This window comes from Lampetra planeri, chromosome 33 (genome assembly GCF_965212315.1).
Source record: "Lampetra planeri chromosome 33, kcLamPlan1.2.h2, whole genome shotgun sequence".
NCBI classification, from domain to species: domain Eukaryota; kingdom Metazoa; phylum Chordata; class Hyperoartia; order Petromyzontiformes; family Petromyzontidae; genus Lampetra; species Lampetra planeri.
In genome coordinates this window covers 2,397,738-2,409,943 of record NC_136139.1, presented here as the reverse complement: position 1 = coordinate 2,409,943, position 12,206 = coordinate 2,397,738, and the positions used below count along the sequence as shown (strand labels likewise).

Below are 12,206 nucleotides of genomic sequence, written 5' to 3'. Positions count from 1 at the left end.
AAATAATTATAATTGTATTGTCTAGCAATTAGCCATTTACATTTAATTGGGAGGCTTGCCAATAGGTTACGTGTTTCCATTTGACACCTAAACCAGTCGCAATTAGAGAAGCGTCTTTTATATTGTTGGTTCTTTCGGTAAAGTCACGTAGAAGGGAAATAATAAAATAATAATAAAAATCTTGTTTTATAATTTATTCTTTTATTTTTTCCCTTCTACGTGACTTTACCGAAAGAACCAAGAATATGAATCCCTGCAGTCACGAAAGCTTTAAATCAGAAGCGTTTTTGCCAATATTTTTTGGCGAGTGTGATCCGAAGATACATTTACTACCAAGTCCTGGTCAAGTTGCGCGTAGTCGCTTCAAGAAGTTCTCTGTTCATATTTTGTTTGTTGCGGTTGCACCCGACTCAAGAGCCGCATGGCTCACAGGGCTAGACCTAATAAATGAAACTTGAACTTGAAAGTCAAGTTGATTTTGTGTAACCAGGTGATATCTCAAGGGACCAGGATAGGAGTCTCATTTGCAAGAGTCACCTGAGTGACCAACATGATATGAAACAAAAAGCACATCGATGAAACAAACATAAATCAGCCTAAAAACAACCATGTCATGTGAGAAATGTAAAATATTGCACGAACATAAATCAGCGTTAAATAATATATTCCCCGGTAGCACAAGTCAGCTCGGACCAATTATTCCTAGACTGATCAATGCAACAATTGCAATTAAAGTTACACAAACATTAAACAGACGTAGGGCGACGACCGTGCTAATACGTAAACCACACGAGGACATTTGTCAAACGGGACAGCGCATGCTCTCAGGGCAGTGACCCAATACCCTCCCTGATGGGTGCGGGAGGTGAGTACGGCCGAGTCAAGAGTGTTCCCAGGTAAAGCTGCACAACGAGGAGAATGGTGGGGGGGGGGGGGAGTGAAGAGTGGCACGGGAAGACGCGCCGAATCGAAAATCGATTCCCCCCAACCTCGTTTTAAACGGCCGTGCCATGTTTCAGATTCTGCCACTCGTCACCTCCTGGCCTCTTTAACTCCAGCGCGCTGGTTAATCTCGGAGCGCTAAAGCCCCCTTCTTTATCTGACCAACACACCTGGGGGCATGCGGATCTGCTCTGAGCAGGGCTGTGGCGGGTGATGGGTGCGTGCGTCAGCGTGTTGTGCACGGCGAGACGCGCGCAAGGGCGGGCGGGCGGGCTCCAGTCCAGCTCTCTGCTCTCCTCACTCGGCCACGACGGAGCGGCTTTATTGTAACACCAGCGATGATTATCTGCATCGGTCCTGGGCCTCCCCTAGGTCAACTCAGCCTCAAATAAGTGCCTCGTGCGGTGTGTAAACATCACCGCAAGAGAGGGCGTGGTGCTGGCCACCCACATCCCGCCGTGCCGTGCCGGCCTTTATTAAAATCATTAAAAACTATGAAGCTATTTTTATTTTACCAGGTCAGGCCCGCCGAGCAATATAGCTCTTGTTCAGAAATGTCCCCCGGAGAACGTTGGCCAAGAGCGATCCTGAGCAGAGTGGTTTGATGAAAACCAAAACGTAAATAAGATGACAAAAAACACCAAGGTAAATAAATACATGGCATCTAAACCGAGGGCTACTGTTCAAAGTAGACTGGGACAAAAATGACGAAATGACGAGGCGAGAGTGCGCGTTTGTAAAACTGAACACTCGACGATGAGCGGCGTGCCAATGAACCTGGACGAGGAAAGTGTTCAATCGGGGCGAATAAAATCTGCTCTGAGGTATGGGATCGGACACATGGACGCAGGAGGATGAAATCAAACAGTCAAAACGCTGCACCATGAGAGGCAGAGAGAGATGCATGCTTGAAAGTGCAATGAGCTCATGAAAATCACAAGGATCGGAGGGGAAAGCAAAGAATTAGACGAGACACCACCGGCTTGAGACACCGCTGACAATGAGACACCGCTGACGATGAGACACCGCTGACGATGAGTGCAAGCGAACTTGGGCAGGACACATCGCTCGTTGAGACGATGGCCGAGGGACAAGGCCGGCGATGGCATGGCAGTCGAAGCAGGGAAGACACGCACCGTCCGGGAGGGCGACCCTGTCTTCACGACAAGAGTCATGAGATCAGCTGACGTGCAGGAGCGAGAAGGAACCGTGGGGGATGGGAGGCGGGGAGGGGGGAGGCCTTTTTCCAGCGGCGTATAAAGCATGGCTTATGTGGATGGTAATGTTCTGCTCAGCAGGTTGACACTGCAACAGCTGCTCAAAACGTGCTGCCGGCAACGGCTCTATCCGGTGTTCAGGCCGCGTGGGTTTAGGGGACACGGCGCGCCGACAGCTTGGCCAGCCACTCAACGGGGGACGCGCGTGCGACAAGCACCGGGTGTACCCGCACAAGGACTTCTGCGAGTACAAAAAGAGGGAGAGGAAAAAAAAAACGATTCCAAATCACCATGTCTAATAACGCTCTGGGACATTGTGGTGATTTTCCTCGCCCCGCCACCCATTACAAAGCATGAAAAATGATAGTCTCTGTTTATGTCTGAATACATTAATAGAGCCTACACCGGCAAATAAGAGAAGCGAGCTTAAAACCCCCAGCAAAGTTCACACCTTATTAAAAAAGCATAAGACTAAATAAGCAACGTTCGCAACCCAAAATTTATTTCAAAAAGTAGTTGCCAAATTTCACCAAATAACTCTATAAAGACTTGACGGGCTATGTTAATGTTACTAATTACGCTTCGGTTCAAACTACATGTTCTGGCACAGTGCGGGCAAGTAGAGTGATCTGCGCGTGCGTGAGTGCGCGTACGTGTGTGTGGACGTGTGTGTGTGTGGACGTGTGTGTGGACGTGTGTGCGAGTGCGCGTACGTGTGTGTGAGTGCGCGTACGTGTGTGTGTGCATGGGGGACACCGACTTCTGTGTTCACGTAACCCACGACACATCCTTCCCCTCGCACCCATCCCCCAGAGTCAATCGGCACTTCAATTCTGATATTTAGACAAACCGCATGTGCTCATGACAAAGCTAATTTCTCCACATTATAAAATCCCCAGGATAGTTAGATGCGCCGCCGCAAACTTGTACCCGGTGTCAATGAACGACATGCAGATTTGGTCTCATAAGACAAAGATCAGCCGTGTACAGCCTGAAACGGACTGCAGGGGCAAGTGCTTTCAGCAAGCAGCACCTATGAAGGCTGGCCACGGCGCACGAGGTGGTGGTGTGGACAACGCCTTTGGTCTCACACACGCAGCCGCCCGATTGAATGACTGCACACCCTCAACTTGTGCTTCTAAAATACAGTGAGAAACAGAAGGGCGTCTTATAATCGGGAGAATACGGTAAATGTTAAATGCGTTGGTGATTAAACAAAGTCGTTGATTGGCAGTGCACGTGAGCTAATGCCACACAAGCCACGGAGAATACAATCAAACGCACGAAATGTTAAAAGGTTGCCAGGCTGCCATGAATCATGGGAAATGCCCTCAGCTCTATGCAAGCTTTGCCAGAGAGCCGTACAAGCAAGCACCTTGGTCATACGAGGTTGCTTTGCACATCACATATATGGAAAGCGACCGGGCAAAATTCCACAGCGAGTTTCACAGAAGTGATTAAAAACAGCAATTTTAAACCGGCTTCATCATTATCAGGGCGAAACGCCGCTACCCTGCATGACAAAGTGTGCACATCGATGGAAAACAGAACCGCTCTCACTACAAACGGCCGGCGTCGTTATCACAAAGCGGACGGAATGTAAATCGTGGTTAAACCGTGATTTGAAGCTTTCGTGACTGCAGGAATCCACTCTTTGGTTCTTTCGGTAAAGTCACGTCGTGATCTATTAATTTTTTATCTACGTGACTTTACCGAAAGAACCAAAGAGTACGGTTAAACCGATTAACATGTTCCATTCCCTGATTAGAATCCCATTTTTTTTAAGTATTGCAGCACTCGTGAGTGTAATGATGACAGTTTAATTTTCCCAGGTAAGCCTCAATGAATGAATGTGCCGGACAGGTGTGCGATTATTTTTACTTGGCGACTTCCACGCATACTTTTTTACGTGTGCGGGGTAACAGAAGAGGCTGGAGAAAACCCAAAAACATGCGTGGAATGGGTGAGAAACCTATCTGCTGTACTACCTCTTCCAGGCATCTCATTGCCCTCACAAGTATGCGTTATTGTGAGCCCATCTCTTCACACATGCGATTCGCCAATTCCCGTGTGAGCTGCACAGGTGTGCGTGGCTTCCGTGAGATTGGGAGTTACTCAGGCTACGGAGCGCCCACAACATAACATCGGTGAAGAATCAGTAAGCTGTCGACTCTTCACAATAACGTCTTGTGCATCTTCTTGGTTCTTTCGGTGAAGTCACGTAGAAGGGAAATAATAAAATAATAAAAATAAAACATCATAAAATACAATTCTCACGACGTTTCGGCCACAACGACAGCCCTGTTCTTCACCTGAGGACCTGTTCTTCACCTGAGGACGGCTGCTTGCGTTGTGGCCGAAACGTCGTGAGAATTATTTTATTATGTTTTAATTTGATTATTTTATTATTTCCCTTCTACGTGACTTTACCGAAAGAACCAAGAAGATGAATCCCTGCAGTCACGAAAGCTTTAAATCAGAATTTAACGTCTTGTGCAGTCGTGTGTGTGCGCGCGCGCGTTACTGTGGAGAGCGGTGGTGCGGCAGTCAGCGCTACGCTGCGCTACGAACCCGGCGAGCCGAGTTCGATTCCCGCTCACGACCACCAACACCAGTGACGATTACCTGAACCGGTTCAGGGCCTCCCCGAGATCGACTCGGCCTCAAATGAGCACCTGGTGCGATGTGTGAACATCGCCACCGGGGAGACCAAGGCGTGGTGCTGGCCACCCCACCCCCTCGTGTGCCGTGCCGGCCTTCATAGGTGCCATTCGCTAACGGCACTTGCCCCAACGGTCTGTTAAGGCTATACGGGGGATCTTTGCCCTGTGTGTGCGGTACCAAATTTGTGTCGAGTACTCGTATTGACACCGAACCCCAGGTTGGCTGCGTCTTATGCTCCGGAGTGCGGTGTGCTTGACATATTCCTGCCTGTTTATATACCCGTGAAATAATTACCATTAATATATGTTGACGTTTCTGTAACTCAAGCCTGCACATGAATGTTGTTTTTTTACATATATAATTTGTCGAAGCCAAATTTTGTTAGTGGAATTGTTTTTTTAATGTTGATTACATTTTAGTGGACCGTTTGAAATGTATCCCGTGACATGGTCGCTTTTAGCTTGAATATATTTTTAAAAAATAATTTAAACGTTGCCTCCGATTAAAATTTTCATGATCGTTGGAAATTAAATTGTTTTTTTGGTTTCTTTAACGTTATTGCCTTTGTCATTCTGGCGACCCAGGTCGCCCATGCAAATGAGACTCAACCGAGTTCACACCTCCCCCTCCGGCCACCCGTGCGCTGCACGAAACAAACTGGAAACTCGACGAAATAGCTTTCGCAAGCGCCGCGCGTCACAGGAGTTGGGGGGGGGGGTGGCGGCGTGGGCGCGAGGTGCAATCCGAGCGTGGAAAACAAGAGAGACGTCTCAGCTGCAGCCACCGCTGAATGCGCAGCCAGGGGTCTTCTTAACCCCTTGCCCGCTCGCGAGACGTCGTCTGCGAGTTCTAAGGGTGTCTGGTGGTGGTGGTGGTGGTGGGTGTCCCCGTCCACCGCCCAATCTCGGAAAGCCGCGAGCGGTCCGGTGCCGATTTTGTTCAGGGAGGCGCAGTAGCGCCGCCGTTGTTTTTAAAGACGCCGTGTTCACCGCGGAGAACCGTAGCGACGCGACCGCGCTTCTCTAGGCGCCAGACTGTGCCGCAACGCCCTCCCCCTCATGCCCTTGCGAGAGCCTCGGTACACGTCTTCCGACCTGAAGACGTGCCGCTAAAGATATTTCTTTCTTTCCCATTCCGATGACGTACGTGTACGCGTACGTCATCGGAAAAGGTTAAGACAGCTGGCACAAACAAAAATGAAAACTCGAGGTTCTTTCAAGCGCTTGCATGTCCATAAAACTGTTATGGTTAAATGGCAGAGCCGTGTACGATATAAAATCATGCGCGCCATGACGGATCATGGCTGACAACAGCCCAATGTAGCGATACATATTTTAAAAGAAAAAGCCCAAGAGTTTGGTGTTGGTCCCCCGCTTGCAGGGGATAAAAGTCCTTGTTTCAACGCAACGTTAACTGCGCAGAACTAGGGGGCAGGTGGAGGACGATGCCGTGTGTCGCGGTTGTAAACGATAACAGTCCGTGGGCCCGGGACAAATATTTTACTCGTTGGTGCCAACCCGAGACCGAACCCGCTTGCTTCGTACCGACGTCCTTAAATCGGCAAATACAAGTGAATCATGCGATAACCTTATTTTAGAAGTATGTTATCACACAATCCAGCGGTATTAGCCACATCCGGGAGAGCGAGTATCACCGGCATAAATATTTGTTCGCCTGTAGCAAGTAATGAATTCTGCCCTGGCTCAAAGACCACAGGAACGCTTCAACATGGGAGGTGGCTACATTCATCTCACGCGTGATCCCTCTGATGAGTTTAACCGGACAAGGGCGATGGTCACAGGCGATAAGAATATATTAAAACCGACGGTGGCAGAATGCTGAAAAACCGACGCACAAACCTGCAGAGGGTACGGTGTGTTGGGACAGCAATGTTAGCGAGCGTCTATTAAGGCCGGCACGGCACACAGGGGGATTATGGGCGAGGCAAGCACTAGCCCAACAATGATGTTCACGCAATTGACCGGGTACTTTTTATATAAGGCTGAGCCTACACAGAAGCACAGGATTCATGTGCATACCATACGCCACTGCTTTTGTCGCATAGCCAGGACTCTAACTTGGTGACCAAGATTGCAGGATGCATATACACACAAGACAAAGAGCCCCCGTATAGCCTTAACAGGCTGTTGGGGCAAGTGCTGCAAAGCGAGCACCGAGGAAGTCCGGCACGGCACATGGGGAGGTGGGTTGCCAGCACCACGCCTGGCTGCCTTTGTCTCCCCAGTGCCGATGGTTACACACTGCACTAGGTACTAATTTTAGGCTGCGTTGACCTAGGGGGAGACCAAATACATGTTCAGATATCCGCCACTGTTATTGGTCGTGAGCGGGAATGAAAGTCGGTTCGCCAGGTTCGTATCGCAGCGCGCTAACCCCGCTACACTACCCCCTTCCAGCACGCGCGCACGCACACGCGTGTTAAAAATACAGGGTTGTTTCAGAGGCACCCGCCTACCCGTATCTGTAAGGCAGCAGATGTGTGGGGGCATGCTGCCGGCATGTGCATAGATACTGTCATGCTACAATTAAACCTTTAATCTGCTTCCTCTCCCCCCCTGGACAGACAACTCACGGAGCCCGCCATCGGGATTTCTCAGCTCCCATCTTTAAGACCCAGGGGTCATCCTCAAGGCACACATTTTGTCGCCAGAAAAATGCCTGACTATTTAATAAGGCTTAATCCCCCCGCAAATATTTTCTAGCCATCAAACTGTAATACTAATTTTCCCAGGTTGATAATAAAAAAGGTATTTTAAACTACTTTCCTTTTCTTTGTGAGAAGCATTAGCATTTGTAAAAAAAAAAAAATGTTTACACGTTTTGTTTATCAAAAGATAATTTATGGAAAAAAAGGTAAAAATGAATAAACCCCCCATCCCCCCACCCCCCAAAGGCGTGCATGGATGCACACATACCATCCATCCCTCAGCAACACACAAAAAACACAGCAACACAAACGTGCGCAGGTACGCGTGCATCGAAGCAACGCACGGTGACAAAACCAAACAGAAATTACACGCCGACGATCAACAGCGTGGAGGGCTGCGGTGGAGGCCGGAAGCTGTAGAAACATCGACTCATGAGTGTGGGGAAGCACGGGGGGGGGGGGGGGAGGGTGACGAGCGCGACTCCTCAGTATGGGGACGCAGAGTTGCACAGAGATGCACACAGAGATATGCACACAGAGATACATAAACACAGATAGATACAAAGACACCACACTGTGTACTCTGCGCTACTCAGCAGGCAGCTACATACAGAGATACACAGAGATAGACAGATATACACACGGAGAAATACATAGAGATACACAGAGATACATACACACAGCTAGATACAAAGACACCACACTGTGTACACTGTGCTACTCAGCAGGCAGCTACATACAGAGATACACAGAGATACAGACAGATATACACACGGAGAAATACATAGGGATACACAGCGATACATACACACAGATAGATACAATGACACTGCACTTGTGTGTGTACTGTGTGTACTACTCGTCAGGCAAGCCGTCTCATCATGCATCTACTATTTCTACTACCGCCGCGTAGAGCGAGGGAAACCTGAATACGAAAGAAAAAAACCCCATCACATTCAATTTGGTTCTGCACTTAATTTGGCATTAATTTGAGGTTGGAGAATTTAAACAAATATTTTGTTTTACTGTCGCTGGACAAAACGTCGCTGCCTGTGGCAGTTGCAGAACTCCGCAGTCCTACGACGTGAACCAGAGTCCAATTGAAGGGAAACCGAGAAGCAGATCTGTGATATCTCGCTTCCGTGGGCCGTTCCTTCCCGAACACACCAAGGGTCTAAAAGAATAGGTTTCACCCTTTCTGGCAATAAAACAGTTGTGTTGAGATGTTCAAATACCAAACTGAAACCTTTTGCAAGGAATCATGTCTGCATTAACCACATGCGCACTTGTGGTGAACATGCAAACAAAAAGCATGCTCTGGTTGTATGTGCATTGTCTCTTGAACCTATTGGTCCACACCAGAGACAGCTTTCTTTAGAGCCTAGTCTCAAACAGTGTTAGACCAGAGGATGCCAAAAGGCGAACAACACAGAGACGCGATTCCTTGCACAAGGTTTCTGTTTGGTGTTTTAACATCAACACAAGGGTAAAACCTATTCTTATTTTTTGACACTTGCAAGGGAGGTCCCACGATGTAGCTGCTCACCAAGGGTCGCTACGGACTGCTCACGGGACAAGGTGGGGGGGGGGGGGGGCCTTGTCCCGTGACGCGACGACACCGAAAATCCGATCCGGATATACAATTGTGTGGGGGGGGGGGGCGAGGGATTTTTTGTTGTTATAATGAGAAATTAGTTTCGATGTACAACCACAACTGCGGCGACGCACAAGTAGCGTTTGCGAAAGCACGACCTGGAACGCGAGCCGCCGTTCATTCGTCGGCCAGAGTCGCGCACGGCAAAAAAACGCGGGACGCGAGCGGGGCCCTGAATTTTGAAGCACGACGCACGGCCAGCGCACACACGCGGCAGCGTGAAAATAACCTCAATTGCGAGACAATAAAACACTCCGGCCTGTGAAAATACAACGGCCGTCGGACTCTGCGCAGCGATACGGTCAGGCGGGGGAGGGGATCGTTAATCTTGTCACAAGCGTCGTTCACAGCCGCCGTTGCAGCCGCACGTCGCTCTCGCAAAAAGGGAAATGTGATAATTGTGCTGGCATCCTCCGGCTGAGGGCCCACGTGGCTTGCACGTCGTGAGATTCTGAGCGCACTCCCAACGTCTCCCCCCACCCCCCACCCATGCCAGATGAACTTTCTCTCTCCTGCTCGTGCTCACTCTCGCTTGCTCGAGCGGGAATGAAACTCGGCTCACCAGTTTCGTAGTGCAGTGCGCACCGACCACTGCGTGCCACAGCTCCCCAATTAAACCACCACCACACTTCAAGTGAATCCGCAGCTCCGCGCACGATGCCTACACAAAACTGGGCACGCGCTCGCCTTCCTCGGATTTGATTTATTATGTTTCGTGCTCACGTTTGCCATTCCTTTGGCAGGTTCCTTTAAAGGCTTATTTCAGTTAATCTTTCTTTCGTTACTTATATTGGCCCTAAAAATAATAATACCGACAGGGAAAATCCTGGTGAATGTGCAACATTGCGGCGCGATGGAAACACTAAGGACAAACGCTTCTGCATGTTGTGTTTAGAAGTGGTGGGTGGCGCAGAGAGCTAATGTACTGAGTCAGGGTACGGAGCCAGCGCCTCTTTGATCCAGGGTTCAAGTCCCCTTGGGAGATGAAACGCGAAAGATTAATATTTTCTGCCCGGGGAACAAAAGGGCCGTTTCCACCGGCTGTGCAACACCGTTTTCTTTTTCGGACGTCCAGAATGTCCGAGGTGGATTTGATGGATCGGCTCTGTTTGCCGGGGTACAAAGCGGACACGCAATCTGAACGTGTATGAATGCAACAAAACGAGTGTTTGAATCTCGGGAAAGCACCGACAGATTGGCCCCGATTGAAAAGCGGATCCTTGAAAAAAACAAGTAACTTTTAAAAAAAGTTTAAAAGTTGGGGTTGGGAAAAACACATTTAAACTTTGTGAATATAACGTTACGTGAAAACATCTAATTGTGTGAAAGATGGAGTCAAAAAGGAATCGGCTTAAGTCTACGTAATCTTGACAACGCTTTGATTATTCCTTTTTTGTTTACTTAGTGGATTATCGCATGTTATTTCACATGTGAGAAAACGAATATTGACGCGCAATAACAGCTGACAAAAGTAAGCATCCCGAAGAACACTGCAGTAGCTTTGCACGTCCATGGTGTATCAAAATCATTTCTGTGTGACTGCAACACTGGTGTAAAAAAAAACTAAACCTATTTTTAAATCCTTTATATTAAGTTCGCTTGCTTGCTTGCGTGCTTGCTTACGACCGTGCAAATCTTCCGGTCGTTTTTTAACAGACTTCTCGTGATCCAATCGAGCTGACATTTTCCACACAGACTCGTTGTCCGTGACAATTAATTTTCGTGAAAAATTTTTTCCAAAATTTTACACTGTTTAGGGAATTTTTTTAAAATATTTAATTACCAATTGCTTAATGCTGGCAGACAATCATCTGACCCATAGGTGGCAGCCATCTCAAGCCAGAGGACGAGAGGACTCTAGCCACCACGCATATAAAGGATTTAGAGTGAAAAACTTTGTTTTTACGGGTTAATTTTTTATTTTACCAGGTAAGGCCCACTGAGCTTTGTAGCTCTTTTTCATAAACGACGTGGCCACAAATGATGGCTCAACAAAGTGGCCCATCACGTGCAAGTGCACAGCAGCCAAATACTGTAAACGTGTGCTGTTGATTCTAAATGTGGAGGGGAAAACCGGGGGACCCGGAGAAAAATCCAGGGTGAAAAATCAAAATATACAGCAGCAGGCGTCAAGGGTTGGGTTCGAACCCACGACCTCCTGTGTACCGAGTGAGGTAGTTCACTTCTCGCCGCCGTGGGGCAAGATGTTAACGCGTAGGCCGTTTACACTTGTGGAATGATGCATTGGTGCAAGCTTACCATAAATCCCTGTAGAAATGCATGGAAACGCCTAAATGGGAAGACAAAACATCAATATATCATCATGACCACCACCACCACCATCATCATCAACAACAACAGGCTTCCCCGCAGCTGTCACCGTCCATCACGGTCTCGCGCTATGCATCTATCCGATCTGGCTCATGGAAAACGGCCGATGTCATCGCTCCATCTCCATGCTGGACGCGGTGTTGGGGTGCCTTCCCCCTCCGTTGGCTGCCACTCTGTCATCACGACTGACACAATACCTCTTCAAAGCCACGTTGTCCTGCCCGAGTTCACTTGACCGTACAAGTCAATCTGACGTCTCTACCGCGATCGCTAATAAATTTATATTGCACGCCAAATGTACTCGTGAATACTGAAAAGTGTTAATGAACTTAATAAACCATAAATTATAAATATTACAATACATTCACGCCGTGACGAAGTAACCTTTCAAGGATTTCAATGAAAATGAAAGTTAAAAATAAAATGGGAATTTTAATTTATAACTAAATTGCCCTAACACCATAATCATTACCCTGGGGTTTAGATTATTATAAGTGAGTACATTTAATAAGCACTCACTGGGCGTAACTTCTTTGCATTAGCGAGGCAAGTTTCGCTGTCGTGCATCTGACTGACTGATTGCCTTCACACTCAAATGACTGACTGACTGCCTTAACACCCAAATTCAGGGAGTTGGCAAATGCACCCATCCAGCCTCTGTTGCAAATCTCTCGTGTTATTATTATCCACGTTGCTCCAAAAATAGCAATTTCCATAACCATTGTATCCA

The 12,206-nt window shown here is 48.0% G+C and overlaps 1 protein-coding gene across 5 annotated transcripts in view; it reads right to left on the bottom strand.

Annotated features, from left to right (window-relative positions):
• LOC144729607 (ADP-ribose glycohydrolase MACROD1-like) overlaps positions 1-12,206 on the bottom strand; it is a 192,003-nt gene that overhangs the window by 22,889 nt on the left and 156,908 nt on the right. For all 5 annotated transcript variants that reach the window (XM_078609983.1, XM_078609979.1, XM_078609981.1 and 2 more), the window contains exon 7: positions 11,405-11,435. In XM_078609983.1, the coding sequence (XP_078466109.1) occupies positions 11,405-11,435 (31 nt within the window). The remainder of the gene's footprint in view (positions 1-11,404; positions 11,436-12,206) is intronic.